The sequence below is a fragment of the Amphibalanus amphitrite genome, unplaced genomic scaffold (assembly GCF_019059575.1).
Source record: "Amphibalanus amphitrite isolate SeventyFive unplaced genomic scaffold, NRLGWU_Aamphi_draft 000246F_arrow, whole genome shotgun sequence".
NCBI lineage: Eukaryota > Metazoa > Arthropoda > Thecostraca > Balanomorpha > Balanidae > Amphibalanus > Amphibalanus amphitrite.
Genome location: NW_024881741.1, coordinates 339,667 through 364,489, shown reverse-complemented (window position 1 = coordinate 364,489; position 24,823 = coordinate 339,667). Strand labels below are relative to the sequence as shown.

The 24,823-nt window shown below is 48.4% G+C and overlaps 1 protein-coding gene across 1 annotated transcript; it reads right to left on the bottom strand.

The window, feature by feature from the left end:
• Nucleotides 1-1,437: 1,437 nt before the first annotated feature.
• LOC122386315 lies at nucleotides 1,438-11,960 on the bottom strand. The gene is made up of 2 exons (XM_043375388.1): nucleotides 11,751-11,960; nucleotides 1,438-2,605 (listed from the first exon to the last, which is right to left on the bottom strand). The coding sequence occupies exons 1-2, from the start codon at nucleotides 11,784-11,786 to the stop codon at nucleotides 1,919-1,921; spliced, it is 723 nt and encodes a 240-aa protein (XP_043231323.1). The 5' UTR covers nucleotides 11,787-11,960; the 3' UTR covers nucleotides 1,438-1,918.
• Nucleotides 11,961-24,823: the final 12,863 nt, after the last annotated feature.

Below are 24,823 nucleotides of genomic sequence, written 5' to 3'. Positions count from 1 at the left end.
ATCTTCAAAGCTGTAGTCCTGACAGGTCTTCTCGCGAAGGTCTTTTTTCGGTCGAAAATGACAGAACATGACGTCACTCTGACGTCATTTGTGGCCAACCTATCATAGCCTCTGGAAAAATGTTTGGTCACAATGTGTAAAATTGATGCCCGGAGGGGTCCTGAAAGTTTGGTGGCGATATCTCCAGCCGTTTAGGAGATAGTGACCGAAAAAGACAGGGGGGGCCGTTTCGGCCCCCCCCCTACGGGGCGCGGGTTAATCATCGTTACTTATGAACCGATGTTTGAGAGGGTTTTGAACGACACTCTTCCATAAGATGCGCATTTCAATTTTCTCCCTTTGACTTATCACTTAGGTACTTAGGTAGGTAATGGAGAAGCCGCAAAATTGACCTGATCTTAGGTCACAGATAATAGATATAAAAAATAGGATAAATACATTTTATACATGCTATTAGGTACTAATATCAATCGCTGAAAGTTTCAAAGTGATCGTTCAGTCAGTGTACCTACTACCTAGCTATAGCGAGCCTTTGAACTTTTTCTGAGGTAATGTCACTTGACGTGACCTGGTGACCTAACCTTGAACGACCTGGGTCTGAAATTTTCAGAACATGTGCGGAAATGCGGCCCTGGTGGCGCAGTTGGTTAAGGCGTCGGCCCGCGGTGCGGGTGGCTCTGGGTTCGATCCCCGGTGCCGCCCGTCCCGCAGACGTCCTCCCTGGGTGTCTCACGAGTGGGGTGGGCTCCTACGTTAGCCGTAGCCTAGGGGGAGGGGTAAGGAAGAGGAGGAGTAGGAGCCTTCCTGTAACTTGTAAATGGGCGCATTGGCCTGTTGGAAGGATGACGAAAAGAGATGTATGTACCTACACGCATAACAAAAACGGTAGCGTTGCGTGTTTTTGAGATATTCGCGAAGAACCTGCGGGAATGGGGCGTAAAAACGCCTCCCCCAGCACGGCGCGGGTTAATACCTTTTGCTGTCAAAGTGGAAGCACTTAATTGGAATTAGGCGGAGCAAAACGCATTCAATTAGCAGAGGACATGTACGATAACTACTCAATGCAGGAATGAGAACGTTTGAATAAACTTCCGAACGGTTATGGCATAAAATAAAAATAAAAATTTAAAAAGCGTAAGAATATTGGGAAAGTAAATATTGCCTGGGAAAGTATGCCTTTTCGTCTCTCACAGAATAATGGCGACAGGCCGGAAACCCAGGTCTTCCTCATTCGAACGACCGCGAAGAGAAGTAAGCATTATTGGGCCTCATAAACTGGAGCTGACGCCAGTTATGAAGGGGTAAGACGAAGGGTGGCCCCTTTACCCTAGCCTCCCCTACCTAGTGATAACGAAGAAGGCGGACGGTCGCCGCTGCTGAGACTGATGGCTCTTTTACCGCGTGACACCGAAATGCTGCCCAAATGTCGCACTTCTTTGTTTTGGATCGTAGTAAGTTTATTATTATTACAATGTAACATCGCATCACAATTCACAATTGTACAAATATCAGCCTCGTCAGGCATCGATGAACGTGCTCTTAGCTAAAAAAGAAAGAAAAAATAACAGCCGTGAAGCGCAATACAACACACGTGTGAAGAGAACCAAATAAGTCTATTTTCGAAACTTACTTACATTACAGAAAGGCAAGTAAATCTAATATCTCGCTGCAAACAGCGAGCTGCAGGACCAGCTGACGGACCCTAGCAGGTACACCCTCGGGCTCCACCTGACCGTCGAACGCTCTGTGGGAGGGTGCCGATGGGTTGGCCGCGCTGGTGGTGATGGTGATGACTGCCCGCTGTGAGTGAAGTCGCGGCCACCGCTGCAGAACGCTCCGGCCTGCGGCGGCGGCCGCGCTGTTCTTTGTGGGTGGATGATGCCGTTCGTGCCCTCCCCGCTGTCCGGCGCGGGTCCGATCACACCGGCAGGATGAGGTCGCCGTCGACGGCCTCCTCCAGCAGGTCGCGGATGTAGGCGATCTCTGGTCGGGTGAGCGGCGGCACCGCCTTGGAGATGGGCTCCGGCGACAGCCGAGTGGCCGACACATCGGCAATCGCGCGCGCCATCACCAGGCCCGGCTCGGCGACGCCGGGCTGCTGCGCCTGCTCCAGCCGGTTGTCGGCCTCCATGACGGTGCGCAGCTGGAGCGCGGCCGAGCGGTGCCAGGGCGCGCCCGTCTGCGTGGGCTCGCCGGAGAGCGACTCGGCCAGCAGCCGTTCCAGCGCCTGCTGCGTCAGCGGCACCGGCTCCAGCGTAGCGCCGATCCCCGGCGAAGGCGACGGCATCGCCCGCTGGATCTCGATGGCCGTCGTCATCCGGTTGAGGACGAACTGGCGCCAGACCTCGGGCTGCGGCAGCTCGGCCAGCGGCGTCACGCGCGCCGTGGTGGTGGTGGGAGCGGCGGTGGTGGTGGTGGGCGCCGCGGTGGTGGGCGCCGCGGTGGGAGCCGGCGCGGCCGCGCCCCGGGCCGCGGAGCGCAGTTCGGAGATCTTCTGGACGGCGGCCAGGCCGCGCAGTGCGGCGGCGTGGTGCAGCGCGAAGGCCTCCTGCTGGGCGCTGAGGGTGGCCTGCGGAGCGGCCCGCGCCGTCAGCGCCACGACCAGCTGCCGGAGGACACAGACAACCGTCAGATAACGAGTCAGCTACGGGAGCCAGTGAAAGAACGAGGCCCAGCTGAGGCCAGCCACAGATGTATAGGTCAGGGAGGCATCGGTCAATGAATGAGCCCCAACCGGCGCGTGGGAGGAAATCTCGGAATGGTCCTCAACCATAAGCAGTTGTAATAAAAAACACCCCTTTTTACGCAAGGTGGGAAAAGCCAGCAGCATCACTTCGTTTAGTCACTGAAGGATTCAGTCATAATTGAAGGAATTCGCGTTAGGTGACTGCATAATGTGATGGTATGGTTATGTGTTCATTTTAATGATCAGTGATCACTGACATGCGCATTGCCTTGTCAGTAATTCGGTCCTACAAGGGTGGGTACATGATCCCATGATCCTTGTGACCGCTGGTCGATTTAACCCGCGCGGGGCTGGGGTCTCCAGCCGAACGCGCGGGGCTGGGGTCTCCAGCCGAACGCGCGGGGCTGGGGGGGGGGGGTGTGTGTGTGTAAATTTACCCCCCCCCCCTGTTATCTCCCGAACTAATGATCCGATTTGGAAAATTCAAACGCCAGTCCAAAGATCTCATCACGAACAACTAAAAACATGTAATTAATTTAAAGTTTGAGGTCAAGGTCAAGGTCAGGTCAAGGGTACAAATTGCAAGTTTCTAAAGTATCGGCCTTGCACCGTAGTTGCCGAAGAATGGAGTCATGTACTGAGACTGATTGCCCAAAACGTGTTCTTAGGCTACCAAGACAATATTCGTTGCATACAATATCATTCAGAGGTCAAGGTCAAGGTCAGGTCAGGTCAGGTCACCAAAAACAAAATATAGAAAAGGGCATGTGCGACATATGTTTTATGGGTCATTTTACTCATAGAATTCAATAGGCACACTCAATAAGTGATATGGACCACCTCTGGATGAATTTCAGGTCGAGGTCAGGTCAAGGTCAGGTCAAGTGAGGTCAAATTTTGAAGTTGGTTGTTAATGTCTAGAAAGGTGTCTATCTGATTCAGTTTTTCACGGCAAATCGAATGGTGCTATTTTTGTTTCCGTACGAGGTCTAGAACTTCCAAAAAAAATCATTTTTCAATTTTTTTTTTGTGTCGTGACGTCATAAAATTTTGAATAACTCCCACATTTTTGAACCGATTCTTTTAAAAATTGGTATATAGGTGCACATAGACCACTTCTCTGACATATATTCCGTTTTTTTCGATACACTTAAAATTTTGGATTTTGTAATTATTTTCCCAAAAAAGTCAGTTTTTTGAAGAAAAAAATTGGGCCAAAATCCAAAATTTTCAAAAAAAACGAGATACCCATTTGATAGACAAAGTAGCATTACGTATAACCTTTTTTGTTACGTCTTGATTTTTTAAAAATGAAGATGTTAGCGGCGTTTGAAATTTTGCCGTTTTTGAGGCGAAAATGGCGAACATGACGTCACTAAAACGTCAATTTCTCAAAAATTTTCCGACGGATTTCGCTCAAATTTTCAGGGAACGTGTCAAATTGATGTAAGAAAAGGTACTGAAAGTTTGGCGGCACTAGCGCCGCCGTTTTTGAGATACCTATTGCAAAAATTCGCGAGGGGGGGGGGTAAAATTTACCCCCCCCAGCCCCGCGCGGAGATAGAAGAAGTCCAACTCGGTCGATAGTCGATAACCCGATGGTTGCAGTTACCAATGTCGCTGGTTTTTTCGCAGTTAGATTGTAACGTTTCTCTTTCCTCGACCTCTGACCTGACATAATGTTTCGACGGTTTTGTCCTTCGTGTTGGGATCTACTGACATTTACGCGTTATAACAGACAAAAGTACCTAATTGTAGTCAAGGAAATGTTTGTACGATACACATGATCAATTAATAACGCATTCTATGAATCGCTCATTCTCCTTTCAATCGGGAATTATACGATGATCGTAAATTTTCCGAACGCTCCATTCAGAAGTAGCGGGTAACCAGAAGCGACACGCAAAAACGCTAATATTTCAGTGCGTCCGCTACCTTTGAGCAGCACGGTGAACAGAGCTATAAGCGGACATCGGCCGCGGCCGATGGCTACACGATAAGGACGTCGCTCCATTTCCCACGGAGGGTTTTCCTTCTACCAAGTCTTGACACACATTATGCAACGCAGCCGTCACTGCAGTAGCTCGCGGTTTTCCTGCCGCCGCTGATCTGCTCAGCAGACTCGGGCCCGGCCCTCCCTGCGGCCAGCGCGGCGCACCGCCCGCGATCACCATCTTGGTCCGCAGTTCCCAGGCTGCGATCAAGATTATCTACTGCACTACGCTGTGATCGACGCTACTGATTGAAATGCTGCTGGCTGACTGCTGTCAGGGCTGCTGTTTGGCCCGGTAGCAGTAGCGTCGCGCGGTCAAATCGGCCACGGTCGCTCCTGCAGTCTGTGCTGCTGACTTTGGCCCGGCGGTAATTGTAATGCGTTGACCCTGCTCGGTCAGTGTTCTGACTGACCCAGAGCCACGCTGCGGCGGCTCGAGGTCACGGCGGAGCGCAGATCGCCCGTGCGTGAGTGGTGGTCAGCGGCGGCCCGTGCGTGAGAGGCGGTCAGCGGCGGCCGCTCAGTTCCAGGTACAGCCGGCAGTTTAGGGATGACGCGACTGGTACGGCCCGGCCCGGCGGGGGCACAAGGGGCAGCCCCCTCAATTGCATGTTCCAGCACCGATCTACACTGTGATATTACAATGCGGGCGGGCTCGATGGTCTCTGCGCGCCAAATCAGGGCCCCGGGCACGTGTCATTGACGGCGCTCAATTGTGTAATGAATGTCAGGCACGTCGACAAACTGGGCTATGCAGGAAATATTGCGCGCTGAATGTAGGTGACGGAACAGGATGTGTGCTTACACATCGGCCAGTGACGTATACGAAGTTCCAGTGGCGGAGTCACTGAACGTGTAACTTGTAGAGTTATGCTGTTTGATTTCACTTGAATTTTCGTTGATGACTAATTTGAAGTTCAAAATGTGCGAAATTATTCTTCGCTAATGAAGGATCATTAAATGCCCGCTGTTTTGGACATACATGTAAATGCCGACTGTTTGGACATACATGTAAATACCGGCTGTTTGGACATAGACATCCATCTACCAATCAGACAGCAATTGATGGCTCTTCACCTTCCAGTAGCAACTTACCAGTATAACGCCTTTGAGGGCGACTAACGGAGCGAGCGAGAGGGTGGGTCTTGCACGTGCGAAATTTCGAGGGGGTACCTCCAGCTGACTTGTGCACGGCACCCTACAAACCGGTCTCTAGCGATGTGCCAAATTTGAGCACAATCGGCCCAGCCGTTCTTGAGATCTGGAAGCGGCACCCTGCACGTGCGCACGTGCAAAATGGGTCCCAACTGACTTGCGCACGGCACCCTACTAACTGGTCCCTAGCCGTGTACCAAATTTGAGCGCCATCGGCCCAGCCGTTTTCGAGATCTGGAAACGACCCCTGCACGTGCGCACGTGCAGCAGCACCCCAACTCTGACACATGGATATGCAGTGCCTAGTGGGTGCCTACCTACATGCCAACTTTCAGCGCAATCGGCCAAGTAGTTACCGAGATATTGCAACAATTACAAAAGTGACTCCTCTTCGTTTTGCACGTGGCACGTGCATAAGGGGTCACCGACATGCATCGGGAATAGTCCAATACTTGGTAGAAGGAATGAAGCTACCCTACAAAAATTACCCCGTGTAAATCGGTCAAGTGGTTGCTGAGATATAAGCCTCGCAAAAGCGTCCGCACGGCCGGCCGGCCGGCCGGCCGGCCGGCCGCTCATACTCAGAAATTTCCGTTAATCTAAGGAAAGACTCCGCTCGCTTCGCTCGCTCCGTAATAATCTATGCCCCTTTTTCCTCTCACAGGGCAAAATTGCGAGAGTTTGACAGAGCATACGGATATGGACTAGGATTCCTAGTCCATATCCCTATAAGCAGGTAGTCACCCGTCACACCGTCCGAACGGAAACAGCAGAGTCCCGGAACTTTTTGATAGCACCTCGTATTTCCAAAAGTAACGGAAAATGTATCTATATCCCTACGATTGAAGCCGTCCTTTTAACCATTCTAGTAAGCAGACTACCAGTAACAATTTAGACTTTGTTCTTTAGGTGAATGACATTGCGGAAATTCTGACACTGAGATTGATCGCGTGCAACAATGGTCCGAGGGCAATGGGAAATGGAATAGTTTGACTGACTGCATCATTCCGCTGTCCGATTTGTGGGATTCTGTAAATCACCTGCAGTAGCCTGCAGTACCCCGCCGAAAATCCCATGGGCATGGATAGTGAGTTCGAGCGGTCCGTGCATCATATCCAGCTGAACAGGACACGCAAAACGTCTTCGAATCCGCATATCAACAGCAGTGTTTCCGGACAGGTTTCCCCATGAGTTCAGGCTGATGCACAGAGTACCTAAGGAGTGCGGCATCCGAGCCCGCTCCAGTGGAAACCCAGCTCAGACAACGAGGAAAGATAGGCAGGAACATGCACTTCCAAAGTCTTTAAACGCATGTCTATGGTGAAATGCAGTGAAGTAACTTTGTAACATCACCGGCATTGCGTTTACAATATGACGCATAAACACCGTAAGTGCCTCGCATAAACACCTAAGTGCTCACAAGACTATAACAGCCAACAGATAAGCGAAACAACCAGGACTTTTCTACTGTTATTGGATGGTGGATCGGCCCTTCAATGGGATCCCACAAACACTGTGACTTGTGGGATTCGCTCCCAATCGTCTAAAGCCCACGCAATCACTCTGGACACAATGGTAACTATAGCGTGTGCACTGTGCAATGTGTGCATTGTCGGGGGTATAGCCAACAGGATGCTGCGGCACCAATGCGGCGTCAGAGAATGGAATTACCGAACGGGATAATCACGCCTTAGCCGGTATCGCAGCATCGGGGGCCTCGTGTTCAAACGGTGAGATGGCATTTAATATGCAGCATTCCTGGAACAAATCCTGATCGTATCTTTTTGGTGAGCGGCATTTTTCCTGTTCTCAGTGAGCCCGACCCCGCAAGCCTTATGTATTCATCAAGTCATGCAAGCGCTCTGTGAGTCAGCTTCAGAGATGGGGCCGGCGCTGTAGAAAGATTCGGTACCAAGCGGGATCCATCGGTCGTCTTTGCAGCTGGTCAAGACAGGCAGCTGTAGCTGCTCTGCCATTGTATTTACAGCTGACAGGCATGTGCAGCTGCTGCAACTGTTCATTCCCATCTGTTCAGATGCTTAGGAGACACGATAGCCAACCGCTCTGGTGACATTCTGCAGATGGTCATTGGTCAGCTACAGCCGTTCTGTAGCGAGCAAGAAAACTGAGATTTGAACTGAAGCGTTTCAGACGGATAAGGAGCAGATCTCTGTGCGTAAACAAATCTATTTTTTTTCCCAGCTGGAACGGCTTCCCTGTTCATGTTTAAGCTCCTTAGGCGGCGACTGGGGGCGGACAGTTTCAGCCGTTGCAACTGGACAGAAAACTCTCAGCTGAAAGAGAGAGAGAGAGAGAGAGAGAGAGAGAGAGAGAGATACAGCTACAGATATTTAACTGGCTGACTGTGCCTCGATAAATTATTCGGGAATCGGGTGAGATCGAAAACTGTTATTAGGGGACTCGCACCATTACGTAACAGACAGATCCGTATCGGGCATTATATCATGATAAAACCTAAGCCGTCACATTTGGAGCGCATGCATCCCGTTATGGTCAGCTCTTATACTGAGCTCAGTTCGGTGCACAGATCCTGATCGTAATCACCGATTGGTAAAATTGGGCTTACCATAACGATAGCCTGCCCGCATTGACGGCTTTACCTGCACTTGGAGCCCACGGTTACACATTTAAAAAGTTTGGAGCGTTTATATTTTTGCCCTTGAAGCTTGTAGCAAAGCCCACGACGGTAATAAAGTGCCTATAGGACATGTTGGATCCTCTGCGATAATGGCGCATTAACGTCTAGCTGTTGAGCTAGCTGTGGTTCCCGCGTGGAGCTCGCGTGCGGGGTGCTGTCGGCCGCCGACACCCAGTGTCAGCACCTGTCCCATTAGGTCACCGTTTGTCACACGGATGAAGTAACCGCCACAGTTTATATGTGGTGTTATGCCTACTGCTGCGCTTGAATACACGGATGCGGGAAAGGCCTGGTGGGTGTGGAACAGTCGGTAACAGCGGTAAACAGTCCTTTGTGTGCACCACTGTGCGGTTCTAAGCCGTCTTTACTTTCGCCAGTGGACCCCAATATAGCGTTGAATCAGACCCAGGTAACAGGTTAGGAGGTGTGGTTAATATTAGTCAACTCGCTCACTTAATGGCCATAAGACAGATCAAATGCAAATGCCCAGGCATTTGGAAACATTTTCACTTCTTAGGCTAGGCCTCCTATTAGCACTAACGCTCGAACTAACGCTTACTCACTAACTAACGCTTATGGGGGGGGGGGGGGGTTGGATGGACTCCCCTCCCTGAAACATTGAGGTATTGTTAGGTTAGGTTAGGTTCGCGAATAACTCGCTAAAAAGCGTCTGATCAAAGCGAAACTTTCAGTACCGTCGAGTCAATTCGTTTACACCTTGTCTTAAAACTTCATGACCCTGACTCAAATAATCTTTGATCCGTGACCGGTTTCCCGAGACTATGCAAAGCCGGAGTCGGGATTCTGCGTATGTCCGATGTCGTCGCACATTTTCCGTGTGTTTCTAGACTTTTTGTGATACAAACGTGCCAGTATGTAAAATAATGCTTGTCTGAGTCTCATGCAGTATTGTGGGTGTCAAGGTCACTTGATGGTCAGGTCAAGGTCATTGACCTATGGTAACCTCGGATGGCTATTTCGAGTTTCACGACTTTTTAGGGTAGATTTTAGAGCTAATTTCGAATTTGTCCCTCATCAGAACAATTGAGAAGTAGTTTTGGTGCCTATGTAACATGTTACGAAGCTGTCAGTGGTGGCTTTGGATAGTCGGCAGGACGCCTACTGGTTGACCTGACCTGACCTGACCCGACCTGCACCGAAGGCATGAAAACACCATCTTTGTTAAAGATAAATACCTAATTCGAAATCCGGACCCTGAAGCCCCTATAACAGCCTCTGTTTAAAAAGTTCTAGCAGGTCCCGATTTTCCCGACTTTTGAGTCATTGACCTGGCCTGGAAGATCAACCAATGACCTAGGGCCTTGAAAATGGGTAGTTTCGGCTTCCTCTTGTCACGGGCAACGCGTCCGTCTTTTCCGCGAAGCCCTAGCTCGATCATGCGCCGAAAAATTCAAGTTGGGGGTCCAATGAACACCCCCCAGTACCCCTGTATCATGTATGTATGTTAGCGGCTATAAAAAACACCATATCCAAATACCATTAGAGGCGAGAGTTAACTACATACATGTATTGGTTCCAGTATGCATTACTTTGCTTTGTTTCATTTTGCATTTACCTATGCGTGCATTTTTGTGCGAAACATTTTTGTATTTCAAACATTGCTACTTCTGTAGTTCGGCTTTGTGCCTGAATTGATTCATTTCCTGAATCATTGAATAAACATCTGAACAAGTCTTGCTGAGCTCAGCGTCGATGAACGTTAAGCATAATTAAATGTAGAGATCTATATTTCCATAGCTATAGCACATCAATTATGTCAAAGAAAATAGCGCATTCGCAAAACCTTTTCAGCATTTTTTTTTTTTTGTATTGAAGCTTGCACAAAATATATTAGGTAATCTGTGCGTAAGTAAAAGAACTCAATTAGATGCTGAGTCATAAAGTGAGACGTTTGAAACTTTGTCAAGCTACGAAAGCAATTGAATAGTTTCGCACCACTAGGTACACTGGGAACGTTCCGCAGTGTTGAGCCTCAGGCTGAATGTGGCATAACTCACGGTTAAAAGATGTTGAGCGTTTTAATATTGTCCTACCTACCTAACAAATTTGTGTTACAAATATATTAAGTGCACACAGTTTTCTGCTAATTATCTTCGGCAAATCAAGCATTTATCCTTGGAAAAAATATCATGCCTTTAAGGTTCACTAAATTCATGATGATCATAATCGATTCTCCAGTCGATGCTAAGATGAATATTGCAACAGGTGGCACACGAATTTATGGTAGGTATTAGGTACCTTATATAACGATGTTTTGCAGTTTGAACTGGTTTGATAGAAAATGCAGGTAGATACGGACAACATAGGCATGTGCAATGACATACCGTCCCAACTTTTAACTGTCCAAAATGCACAAATACCGATTGTTTATGTGTTTGTGCAGTGTCTGTGGTGAATCTGAATTTTCAAATAGGTACACAAAGTCGCATGTCGCAAGTTGAGAAAATTAAATCCACTTTCACCCACACCGCCCATATGGGAGGAAAGAGTGGAAGCTACATATTCCACAGCTGTACCTTGCAGGCTGCACGCCAGAACAGCGATCACAATCACTGGAACGGGAGACAGCTCGCGGCATCACCAACAGAGCAGGACGGTGACTTGTTGGTGATCACCAACAGAATGAAATGCCCGCTGACTAGGCCTCACTTCGCACCGCACTTCATTAACCGCCGGCTGGCTTAGCCGCTCACTGGCAGACTTCCACCGACAGAGAAATAGTCGCGTTGTGACCAGATTGTACCCACTAACATTGAAATAGCCGCTACCTGGCTGAGTTTCCCTCACTAACAGAGATATTGTTGCTTGCTCGCTAGATCCTTATTCTTACACAGAGAGATAGGTAGTCGCTTGTTGGCTATATCACTATCACAATTAGCAAGACAACCCACTAACGGTGAGTGAGCTGCTGACTGGCTGCTCTCACAAGTAGCGATTGATGCCAACTTGTGGGAAGTAAGTTGGCTTCTTCTCACCACGGAACATTGGGCAACTATTTTATCCGTTAAATCCGTTTTATACCTAGAAGTTAAAGCATATAGTTTGTTTACTGCTAGGCTTTCAAGCTTTCGAATGAAATGTCAATTGCTTTACTTTTTGGCTTTCAAATTCAGTGAAATGTTTCATATTTCAAGTTCCAAACGCCCAACGTTCCGTCGTGAAAAGAGCTGCTGCTCCCGGCTGGCTGCTGCCACAATGTCCCGCCGGCTGTCCGGTCAGTGCCGTCTTTCACTCACCGTGAGCAGCGGAACGGTCGACGGTAGGGGCCTCATGGTCGGTCCGGAGCTGCAGGGCGACTGACGCCCGGCCGGCGTCGACACACCTCTTCACTGCCGGGCGGCGCAAAAATGGCCCGCTTCCTGACAGCGCGGCGGGGCGGACACTCTCCGGGCGGACTCACCCCAAGGCCGGACGGACCGCCACTCCTAGACGGGCGGGGCGGCGGTAAGGAGGGATGACCCGCCCCATTGCCGTTCGGTTCCGTGGAAGTTTGATTTGTACCATCTGGTACGATGCACCGTGCCGGCGGTTACCACCGAGTACCGCGGCTGTCCGGCACGTGCGCGTGAACCCCTGCTAATTTCCATTGTCCAGACGTGCGGGCTGATACCGTTGGTTGAACGGTAGAGCTGTATGTATGTTTGTATGGTGGAAAAACGATTAGCATGGGTGAGATGAGCCCCATTCTGCAGATGTGCACGTGCAGAGGACCAGATTCAACATATTCATAGTGACAGGACCGATTGTACTCAAAGTGCTTAGCGTTTTTTTTTTTTTTTTTTTTTTTTTTTTGCTTTACCGGCGAATGTTTGGTGACCGACACAGGACAGTGAGTGCCGTTCTGAACGCGCATGGTGCATTTCAGCATCCCGAGAACAGGTAGACAGATTGCGTTTGCACCTATATCATTACAATTGATTGGAAGGACTGTTTGCAGTTAAAGCCAATAGTTTCTTTCACTGTTACACTGTTCTTCTGCGGAATCAATTTTGTTTTATGCAGGGAACGATTTTAATCGCGGTTGGCCCCTACATAAAACGAAGGAACGTTGGTCTACGGCTCTTAAATTCACATCAAGTATAATGTAGGTACGGATATTTTGTACTTTGTAATAGTGCCAAAGCTGCATATAACTATATCTCCCTATATATATTCCGAATCATTTATAATTAATTTCACTTTCATTAAGTCACTTGGTATTCTCGCAGTACCAAATCGTTTTTTCATGCCATTGTTTTTGCACATCATGTCATGCTTTCGTCGCAAAAAATTAGGTATAGATAAAAAATGTTTTTTTTTTTCTTGAATCAATATCAACTGAATTGAATTTAATAATCCCCAAAAGTTGAAATATTATGAAGAGGTATAGCGCCATGAGGAAAAGAATAATGGCAAATCAACATGTTCTAATTGATCGAATTGAAAGAGTCGAAAGAGAAAATGGAAAAGATAAATATTAAATTCACAAATTGGGTAATTCGAACACGATTCCATGTCAGCCAATCACCAGACAACCAGCTGGTTATCGGTTGATACAGAAGTCGAGTTTTAATGTACCCGAATTCGTAATTGCAATTTTTTGACGATCCTGTCCGTATTGATAACACTTGAATAACAAAAATGACTTTAAATGCCTGTGAACTCTTACGTTAGGCTGAAACAGACTCTTTCCGCGTTCAGGAAATCGCATGCAAGAGCCTATTCAAATACATTATAATGCTTCCCGCATCAATCGCATCCGGGAGGTGCGTGCGATTGATGCGAGCGTGCTTCCATGTATTTGAATAGGCTCTCGCATGCGATTTCCTGACTGTGGAAAGAGTCTGTTTCAGGGGTTAGAGGGCCTTGGTTTCAGGCATAAGTCAATCAACAAGCCCATAGCTCGATTGTGTGAATATCATATATGTTACAGACCGTATGAAAACCCAGTCCGTTTGCAAACGGCCTGGCCCAGTCAGGCCGTTTGAAAACGGCCTGAAAAAGCCGGCCGTTTGCAAACCGCCTGAAATATCAGGCCGTATGAAAACGGCCTAGGCAGTTTGAAACAGCCTAGACAGTTTGAAAACGGCCTAGTCAGTTTTCAAACGGTCTGGCGGAGTACAACAGCCTCTGAAGATTGAACTTAATGGATCCAGGTTGGTCGATGATCAGGCTGCATCCCTTTGAATGCTTGCGCATTCCATTTCGAATGACTCGTCTACATACGTCGAACATTTTTTACTGTGGTGATGCTCGGCCCGTCCGTTTTTCGACAATATTACTAATTATACAAGTTCACGGTCCGCCTGTGTACGGCCATCCAGTTGATGGAGCCTGGTGAAGCCACTACTGGTGAGGTCTGGTGAAACGTATCACTACAAGACTCACCGATTATTTTGCGGCATAAAACGCCGGAGCGCGCAATGGATATCAGAGTTCACATCAGTGGCGCGCGAACCGGGGGGGGGGGCTAGCGGGGGCTGAGCCCCTCCAACTTTTCGGCTGGGGGGGGGGCTCGTAATGTATTTGAGCCCCCCTCCCCCAGCTGGAGGAATCGAAATCGGAAATCTACCAACATAATTTCATAGATTCATACATAGGCGCGGGAACCGGGGGAGGGGGCAGTGGGGAAAGCTTGCTCCCACAGCTCTGGGGCCGTGGGGGCGGTGCCCCACAACTTTTCATGAGGTCAGGAACCGTTGGGGCAGCTTGTCCTTCCCAAATTAGGGGTTGTTGGTCATAAAGGAAGAAAGCATGTAAGTGAAAAAATCCACCTCTTTCACTGGCTCGCACTGAAAACAAATGGACACAGTGAGGGCATGTTCTGTACTGGTAACACATCAGTCATGTGTTAATCGCACCCAAAACACAGTAAGGCTGAGTATTTTCACGCATGGCGGGACCTTCGACACGTTTGATAACACATAAAACAGAATAATGACACAATTTTCTCGTGCCAAGCACGCTGGACGAATGTAATGCATCAGTGTATCAAAATCATGTGTTGTCAGATATGGTAGACGTGTACCCTTGCACAAATACACCGTGCCATCCACCAGTGAGCGATCTCTGAACCTTAACTTCAGATGGGGATAATAGAGGGCGTTTTTCGAGCACCGACTTTTATGCTGGGTTTTTGTAAAAAATTTGCTTAAGTGTTTTGAGAAAGGTCAAAATGCACAATACAGCCGAGGGAGTCGATACATGATAAATTGTCTAGAGCAATATACGCTGATTACATCAAGTGCAAGCTGAAGCATAGCTAATTAACGTCTGCTTGGAGGAAGAAACTCCTCCGTCTATATAGGATATATTTGAAAAATCGGTGGCTGTAAGTTCCACCTATCCGTGCTTCTATCCTCAGGATACTGAAATCCTTCTCCTCCACGCCGCAACCCCCCTCCGGGCTGGACAGGCAACTTTATCTCATGCGGGCTGCTCCCTTGGAGCGGCACCGCTGCTCCTGAGGGAGCGCACCCCGTAGCCGGGTGCAGTGAGTGCCTTGGGGCTGGGTGGCCTGTCCTCTGGACGGGCTCAGCCCCGGCGACTCACTAGGGTGCCTGCCCAGACCATTGTCTCCCCCTAATTCCTATCATCCTTCCGGCTCTGCAATGGTCTTGTCGACCGAAAGGGCCTAACCCAACAAAACTAAAGGCTGTAAGTTCACCTATCCGTGCTTCTATCCTCAGGATACTGAAATCCTTCTCCTCCACACCGCAACCCCCTTCCGGGCTGGACAGGCAACTTTATCTCATGCGGGCTGCTCCCTTGGAGCGGCGCCGCTGCTCCCGAGGGAGCGCACCCCGTAGCCGGGTGCAGTGAGTGCCTTGGGGCTGGGTGGCCTGTCTTCGGACGGGCTCAGCCCCGGCGACTCACTAGGGTGCCTGCCCAGACCAATGTCTCCCCCTAATTCCTATCATCCTTCCGGCTCTGCAATGGTCTTGTCGACCGAAAGGGCCTAACCCAACAAAACAAAGGCTGTAAGTTTACAGGCTAAGGTGATCGTTAGTTCGCTCAGCGACTGGCATTTCACGGGTTTGTTTTGAGCTTCTCCTACGCGCATCCCTACCCTTCTCTCCCAAGTTTCTTCCAGCAGTTCCATTCCCTGCCCCTCTTCTGCCATCTACCACGCCCAGTTTGCCCCACTATGGGGAAGCGGCGCCGTCAGCGCCCGCTATCCGATTCCCTCTCCGATTCCGACTCTGACTCCCCTCTGAATCCGACTCCTGATCCGACTCCTCCCTCTGCCATGGACACCGATTCCCGCCCGACCGTCAACCCTCCCTCCTCTGCCCGCCCCTTGACTGATCTACCCGGTACTGACCCTCGCTCGTCCACTGACCACGCCCTGGCCTCTGACCTACACCCGACCTCTGACCCCGCCCGGCACTCTGACCCTCGCTCGTCTACCGACCTCGCCCGGAGCCATGACCACCGCCCGTCCTCTGATCACGCACGGAGCTCTGACCCGCGCCCGAACTTGGCCAACGCACCTGCCTGTGACTTGGTAGACCGCTCTCCGCTCGAGCCCTACTTGGCTCTCGATGGCTCGTTTCTGGTTGTCAAGCCTCACGATAGCGATTTTTCTTTCCGTAAGATCAACGTTTTCTGGCCTCAGAAGCAGATCGCTGCTATCTGTGGACAGTACGGTCCCGATATCGAAGCCCCAGCTAATGGTACACTGATCATCAAAACACACAACCGAAGAGATACCAAGGCGCTCCTGAAGACGACGGTTTTCTGTGGAAAGCAGGTGACGGTATCTCTCCACCAGGCTCGAAACTCCTCCAAAGGCACGATCTTCGCCCCAGAGCTCCGCCACATGTCCGAGGATGAAATCCTCTCCGAACTTCGATGCGAAGGAGTGACACACATCCGTCGACTGACCACGTTCCGAGATGGTCAGAGGAAAGACACCAGCCTGCTCGTCCTCACATTCGAGACCACCACTCTGCCGGAAAAAATCTCAATCGGATGGCTCAAAAAAGACGTACGAGTTTTCATCCCTAACCCACTCCGCTGCTTTAAGTGTCAAAGATTTGGCCATGGAAGTTCCACGTGCCGTCAGTCGGCCCGCTGTCAGAAGTGTGGTGAAGCCCCTCACGAGGACACGGCATGCTCCAAACCCATCACGTGCCTCAGCTGTGGTAGCCCCGATCACTCGGTATCGTCCTCCCAGTGCCCCACGTGGAAGAAGGAAAAGCGCATCTGTGAGATGAAAGCGAAGTCTGGATGCTCCTACCCAGACGCTCGCCTGCGCGTGGAGGCCGAGACGGCCACTCCGACCCCTGGTAGGACTTATGCTAAGGCCGCCAGTACCGAGACAGCTTCATGCAGTACCCAGACCGACCCGATCGCAGCACTACCCCCTCTCCAGCTGCTCAAACCTCTGAGCACATCCACCTCCGCATCCACAAACACGAACGACGTGACTGAGACTGTGTTTGGAGACCCGATGCCTTCCTCCCCTCCTGACTCACAGCTTGAGGTCTCGCCGGTGATCGCCCCGCAGGCCAAGCCCTCTGCCGGAGCTGGTCGCTCCACTGCAAGCTGGACGCGAGTTCAGCGGTCAAAAGGACCCCGCCCTCAGCCTCCATCAGAGGATGGACGAACACCCACCCCTCGCATGTCACGACCTCCGACTAAAGTATCTATGGGACACAACCGTGCGGCAAGTTGGGCCTCGCCCCGTCGTAGTACGCTACCAAACAACACCCTCTCAAAAAAACAACTATAAGTTCCATACTCCAGTGGAACTGCCGAGGCCTAGTTTCTAACTGGGCCGAAAGCAAGATGTTTTTTCTATTAGTAGCCCCGATTGTTATAGCTCTGCAAGAAACCTGGCTTCTTCCAACAGACCCCTACAACTTTTCTTTGTTCAACTACTCTCTGTACCGCTATGACGAGACAGATGGCGAGAGACGCCATGGCGGTACTGCACTCTACATCAATAATGATTTTGTTCATCAACAAATAACTCTCAACACACAGTTACAGGCAGTCGCCTGTACTGTTCGCTTGAACGGTCGCAATATAGATATTTGTTCTATTTATATTCCTCCGAACACAGACAACCATACATTAGAAAGGCATCTTGATAATATTATAGCACAGTTTCAACATCCATTTCTCTTGCTCGGAGACTTCAATGCCCACAATCCTATGTGGGGTCGCAACATTCGAGTTTCCGATGAGCGCGGTGAAATAGTTGAACGTTTTCTTGATACTAATCAGCTCGTTCTCCTTAACAAAGGAGACAATACTCATTTTTCATTAGCACACAACAGTGAATCGGCCATTGATCTCTCCATATGCTCTCCACAAATCGCTACCTTCTTTGACTGGCAAGTGGATGGTGACATTCATCATAGTGACCATTTTCCGATCAAACTTCAGACAACCTTCCAATCGGAGGCCGATGCAACATCTGCTTTCGTTCCTCGTTGGAACCTGAAAAAAGCAGACTGGGTTAGGTTTGAAGCTTTCTGTAATATTGATCATGAACAATTTCAATTTCCGGAGCAAGGAATCCACTTCCTTACAGACACCATATTGACAGCGGCAGAAGAAGCCATCCCAAAGACATCGTATTCATCTAAACACAAACGAGTGCCATGGTGGTCCCAAAGTGTGGCACAGGCTATAGCAAAACGTAAACGAGCTTTTCGTTTATATTTACGACATAGCAACAATGCAACTCTACTCCTTCGCAACCGAGAAAGAGCTAGTTGTAGGAAAATAATTAGAGAAGCAAAACGAGCTTCCTGGAAGTCCTTCCTCACTCAGCTCAATTATCGAACTCCATTAAGTAAGGTATGGAACTTAGTTCGTTCATTATCAGGTAAAAGAAGTTTTCACTCCCTGCCAATTCTACACGTTAACAATACAAACATAACGCAACCTCAAGAAGTAGTCGATACAATCGCACAAACACTAGCTCGGTGTAGTTCTTCGCAGCATTATCGAGCTGGTTTTATTGAATATGCTCAGCAGCATTCTCGGCTGCCAACAAACGCATTTAGATCAGACAACACTGAAGAGTACAACACTTTATTTACTTTGTCAGAACTACAAAATGCAATTGCCTCGACCGGGAATACATCTGTTGGACCCGATCAATTGCATTATCAGTTCTTCCGACACCTTCCAAGCGGTACTCTCCAGTTTATTTTATGCACATTCAATGATTTATGGGTGAAACAAGTTTTTCCTGAAGCATGGAAGGAGGCTATAATCATCGCTTTGCCCAAACCAGGAAAAAACCGCCAAGACCCGACCAACTATCGTCCCATTTCTCTCACCAGCTGCTTTGGCAAGATATTTGAACGGATGATTAAAAAACGCTTGGAATGGTTTCTTGAAAAAAATGAACTACTCTCGAAATATCAAAGTGGATTCAGAAGATATCACAGTACCTTAGATCACATTATTCGCTTAGAAACAGATATAGGGGAGAGTGGGGCAATGGCGACACCATAAGCATTTTGCTCAATAGCGTAGCTATTTGAAGCTATTTTATGGTGATTTTGACTGTGGCTATAGCCAAAGGAATAGGCTTTCAGATAGCACCCAGTTTTAGTATCTCAGATCACTGATGACAGATTCAGAGCCTACGCGAAAATGTGGTGAAAAATGGAGGCAGAGGTCGATAAAATGCTTGGAGTTGCTCCAACGAACATCTTAGTCCCATCACTGTCTCCAACTTAGCCCTCGCCTGGCGGGAGGGGGGATGCAGCCTCCCTAAGTTTTTTTTTCGCGAATAGCGTAAAAGGTGGTGTCGCGTAGCGCCGCAAAATTTGGCACAACGTCTTGGAATGAGCTTCTTGCGACATATCCTGAAAATTTCAGGTGCCAGTCATTTCAGGACCTGGACTATGACTATGAAAAGTACGACCAGTATTGGTAGTTGGTACTCACACCTTTCCTTTGAATTAGACGGATAAACAGGCGCCATGCCTATAAATTTGCCCAAGCAAATGATATGCTAGATGAACAATGCATGCACAACTGTCTAATCACTGCCAATTGCCGCGTCGGCACACCGGCATCTCCTCACCTTCTCCCCACACGGCCTTGACTCCCCAACTCACACCATCACACTACTGCATACGGTGACCGGTCACACGGTGGATCTGAAAGCCTACGTTTTCATGCCAAAGTCTGAAACAACTAACGATTATCATCAGCGTAGAAATGTTGAAATTTAGCATTTTAAAGCTTTTAACTTAAAACTTTATAAGTGTGTTTTAACGCACTTGTCCTTATTGATTGAGAAAAGAGCGCACTTTTGATCGTATTACCTTATACGAAGTAACGCAATCGAAGTGTGATTCCGGTCCACTGTGCGTTTTCAGGCGCGCTCGATAAAACACCCAGGCCTGGAGAAAGTTGGAAGGGTGATTTTCTGATCCTCTTTACCACAAAATGACCCTAAGCGAAAAAATGCCCGCGGGGCGCTGCCAACGCGTGCCAGCGGCCCTGCTAGTAAGGGCGAAAATCAATGCATGTGTATGCGGAGCACACCCTTAGCGCTACGATGGCTCCTTGGAGACACCTGGAGAAACCTCTGCCGGCAGAAGGGTCAGGTCCCTCGCAGACGGTGCGGCACGGCGGGAGCTCAGCGGGTGGCCTAGCCGGAAAGAGGATAAAAATAGCCGACTGGCCCGACCCAGCGAGGGGTGACCGAAGGGTGACCAGGAGTGAATGAGGGAACATACACGCGGTACCGAGCAGCCGATAACAGCACCGGACGATTAGAAAGTCATAAGTCAATGCTGTATTTTAGGCGTAAGGAGGCATCCATGTAGACGGGCGCGGACTGTCTCCAGCTCTTCCAAGTATTGCTAATATCTTGCTCCAACGAGCGTTGGCACGTTGGAAGTTTTATCGACCACTGAATGGAGGTGCAAAAAAGCGAGGGGTAATGCCGGCCACTAAGTGCAATAGCGCAAAAGTCGAAATATGGTCACTGGTATTCATCCTTAAACCGTTCTTTCGATGGAAATTTAAGTGAGAATTAAGAAACGACAACTGTATTCAGCAGTTAACAGTGCACTGCACTGCAACACAACACTGCACTCGCTGCAACACAACAGCGCGGCGCCAACAGAGCAGCAAACTAACACAACCGTAAACACAGCAAGCAAACTAACACAGCCGTAAACACTGCAACCAGAAACGTTGAGCTTTAACGACAGAAGTCGCAAACAAAACCGCGTGGAGTCATTCCGGACACGTGTCCGGTATTACCCCGAGGTCAGCTTTATTTTAAGAAAGCAGGCAGCAGTCAAAGGCATTGCGCCGCAAACGCCTCACATCCAGCAGTCGCCTAAGAAAGGCTTAATTGAAGGTCATTGCAAAGCAGCACTTCTGAAAATGCATTAACACATTTCACAGTCAGCAAATAGATGGAACAAAAATTAAAAATCAGATACGAAAAACACATTTAACGCTATAAAAATGAAAATAATGGAGCTACCGTGACAAACTTGCACCGCGTGCTAGAATGGCGCTCAACTGAAATGTAAACAACATCAGCTGATTAGTGATGGACAAAGTACTCACAAGAGATGGGTGGCCGGCATTACCCACCGTCCGCCATTGCCCCACTCTCCCCTACGAAAGGGATTCAAATTAAAAAAACATACCACTGCCGTCTTCCTTGATATTACCCGGGCTTACGACATGGTACACCGGCCGACTTTACTTTGCAAACTCCACAAGATTGGCATACGTGGACATCTGGCACACTATTTGGTCGGTTTCCTCACTGGTGGTCGTAGTTTTCAAGTACGCTTTCGTTCAATTTTGTCCAACACTTTTTTGTTCGAAAATGGCTTACCACAAGGCAGCTGCTTATCTCCCATACTTTTCAACATTATGATCAATGATATTTTCGACCAGATTTCTCCAGGTATACAATACTCTTTGTTTGCAGATGATTGTGCGATATGGTGCACGGATAGGGATCCAATACACTCGATTCCACGTCTGCAAAATGCATTAAATAGTCTAGATGACTGGTCTTCGAAGAACGGCTGCATTTTTTCTCCTACTAAATCCGCTGTGATGGTCTTCACAAAAAACAACAGAATGTTAGAAGAGTCTACCTTGCGCTTATCAGGACATGTAATACCTCGGTTGAATTCATTCAAGTATCTCGGAATAGTTCTGGACAATAGACTGTCCATGACTAAACACATTGCATACGTAAAAACAAAATGCAATAGAAGAATGAATTTATTCCGATGCGTAGCTGACGCCGATTTCGGTGCCGATCGCCACACACTTCTTCAATTATACAAGTCTTTAATATTACCTATAATAGAATACGGTTGTGCGGTATATTCAGGAGGATGTGACAGCGCACTGAACAAACTTGATGTAATACAAAACTCATTTATTCGAGTCGCAATTGGCGCAATGAAAACGTCGCCTATTCCATCGTTACAAGTTGAATCAGTAATATCACCATTGCGCTTCAGACGTATTGAGCAAACATTGAGATATTCTTGTAAAATAATGTCACACCCAAATCACAATGCTTTTAAAACACTAACAACCTTACCGTCAATACACCACAATTATCGTGGTCCAGCGGAACGAAGATCTGGCCTCACAATAGCATCTAGAATAAGAAAGTTCTGCTCTGAAATAAACTTCATTCGGCCAAACATTCTTCCACTACCGTTGCTTTTCACCCCTCCATGGGTAGATAGGTCTTGGAAGGTCTCATTTCTCCTCGATTGTCCAAAGGCCACCGTTACAGAAAATGAAGTACAACAAAAGTTTCTTCAGCTGCGGCGCGAACACTCAACTTTTCGTTTCCTCTTCACCGATGGCTCAAAATCTGATGACCGTGTATCTAGTGCTGTATATGACCCTGTAGACAACTTTTCCGTACAAACTCGTCTTCCTGATGGCACAACCACTTTCATAGCGGAACTTCATGCAGTTTTAAAAGCAATTGATTTAGTTTGCGAAAGACCTTGGATGAGGACAATGATTTGCACAGATTCGAAATCTGTAGCTCAGTCCCTGAAAGTGAACATTCCGTCATCTCATATTCTCATACTCATATATAACAAACTGCACACTTTGTCAAGTAACGGAAAATGCATTAAGTTCCTTTGGATTCCAGGTCATAGTGGCATCCATGGAAACACAAAAGCAGATGAATACGCAAAGAAAGCCTTGACTCTTCCAACTATCGCACACATTCCCATCGATTATCAATCAACACAAGCAGCTATTAGACAGGCAGTGTTCAAGGCATGGCAAGAACAGTGGACACAAATAACACAGTACACACAACTCAAGCAAATAAAACCAAAAATCGAAATATGTCACACAGCTAAACGGAACAACAGATATGAAGAAAAGGTACTAGCTAGAATGAGATTGGGCCATACAAGGTACACACATAGCTATATTTACACTAAAGATGCTCGTCCTTGGTGTACAATATGCAATTGTGCACAAACAGTTACACATATCATCATCGATTGTAGAAAATTTGAAAATGAAAGAAGACAGATGGTTGAACATTGCACCCGGAAGAATATGCGTTTCACACTGGGTTCCGTCCTTGGTGATTCAGAAGAAACTTTGATCGAACTCCTCTTCTCTTATCTTCGTGAAATTAGAATACTGGACAAACTTTAGCTTGGCAAACAGACGAACACTTCATGATGTAAATTAGTATATTGATAGTTACACAATACACATGGGCATGAAATGGTCTCTTCGGCCGAAATGCCCCAAATTCAAATAAATGAAAAGGCTGTAAGTTTATCCCGGCTGTCTGGACAACTGTATTGAACAGTAGTCCTCCGCTTTGGGGCTTCGTCATTTGGTGCCCTGATTGGGCCGTCCCAAGGCCGGGCCGTCCACGTGACGCGTTCACCCTTCGGCTCTGAAGTGGCCGACCGGGCGCAACTCCAGCTCGCGCATGGGTCGGCGGCCTCGTATGGGTCGGCCGCCCGCGTGCTCAGCCCTGACCGCGCCCTGACCGTATGGGTCGGCCGGCCGGGTACTCGGCCCTGACCGCACCCGAGCGCCCGATTCCACTCGGGGCCCGGCTTTGGCAGTCAGCCTGTCCAGCCAAAGCCATAGTCCCTTCAACTGCGCCCCGGCAACAAACTACATAATCACCACGTGTTTCCTTCTTTCACTTGCGGTTTGTGTTAAATTTAGTAACATATTTACCTTGTATTCTGCAAATGTATTCACACAAGCCTTATGTGTTGAAGACACAATGATATTGTGTTTAGGACACAACACGACTGGGTTAACACATTTGTAAATTGACACGTCTGCGACGGGTCAAAAAATGCATGATGCAGGGTACACAAGAAAGCCTACTATGGACGTCAAACCCCTTGAGACCCCACTTTTTTGCGATAATTTTTTAATGCGTCAGCTCTCGTTGACAATATTCTGGCAATGTGTGTTTCAGAACCTGCCGAAACTTTTATTACTAAGGTATTTTGACGCCAAACGATTATGAAAGGTACTTCTCATTCACTCGTAATGTTAAATTTCACGGAACGAGTCTGCTGTTTGGGTAGAGGCTACGCGCTCATGGGGCGGAGCCACATAATGACGTCAGCGCTAAGCTCCGCCTTACCCCTCCGGCGCTCCTTGCCCGGCGACCGGTCACTCGCGTCTCTCGCTCCATTCAGGCTTGATGGTGGGCGGTAGCTGGTAGCGGTAGCGAGCGCTGGTAGATGACATTTAGAGCAGATGGCACTGGTGGCGGGGCTCGAGTGTGGCCGAGCGCAAGCCTCTGCCCGGGCCTGAATTGACCTTAGCATTACGAGTGAATGAGAAGTACCTTCCATAATCGTTTGGCGTCAAAATGCCTTAGTAATAAAAGTTTCGGCAGGTTCTGAAACACACATTGCCAGAATATTGTCAACGAAAGTTAACGCATTTAAAAATTATCGCAAAAAAGTGGGGTCTCAAGGGGTTTGACGTCCATAGTAGTTAACACGCTCTGCCTGTGCGTTTTTAGTCGTTTTTTGTGTCATTTTGTTTTCAGTGCGGAAACTGATTTGGCAGCTTAAAACCTATATTCCAGGTTGCCAGTTTCTTCACTCAGTTGAGACGGAATACCTGACTTTTTTGCAAATATTTTCGTTTCTTTTTAGTTGAAAAGGCCGAGGTCTGAAAAATAAGTGGCCTAAAACCGGTGAGAAAACTAGATTTGGGAATTGGGGGTACCCTAGGTTGATCTCTATTATGGTTCAGCCCCCCCTCCCCAGTCTGAAAGAAGAGCTGGTTCACAAAAGAGTCCTCACCGCGCCCGGTCGACCGCCGGCGGCTGGCC

Bases quoted from the DNA above. Each gene is read 5' to 3' on its own strand.
- LOC122386315 (XM_043375388.1), bottom strand. From the start codon at position 11,786: ATGAGGCCCCTACCGTCGACCGTTCCGCTGCTCACG. The intron at 2,606-11,750 runs GTGAGTGAAAGA...GTCCTCCGGCAG, and splicing joins CGACCGTTCCGCTGCTCACG to CTGGTCGTGGCGCTGACGGC.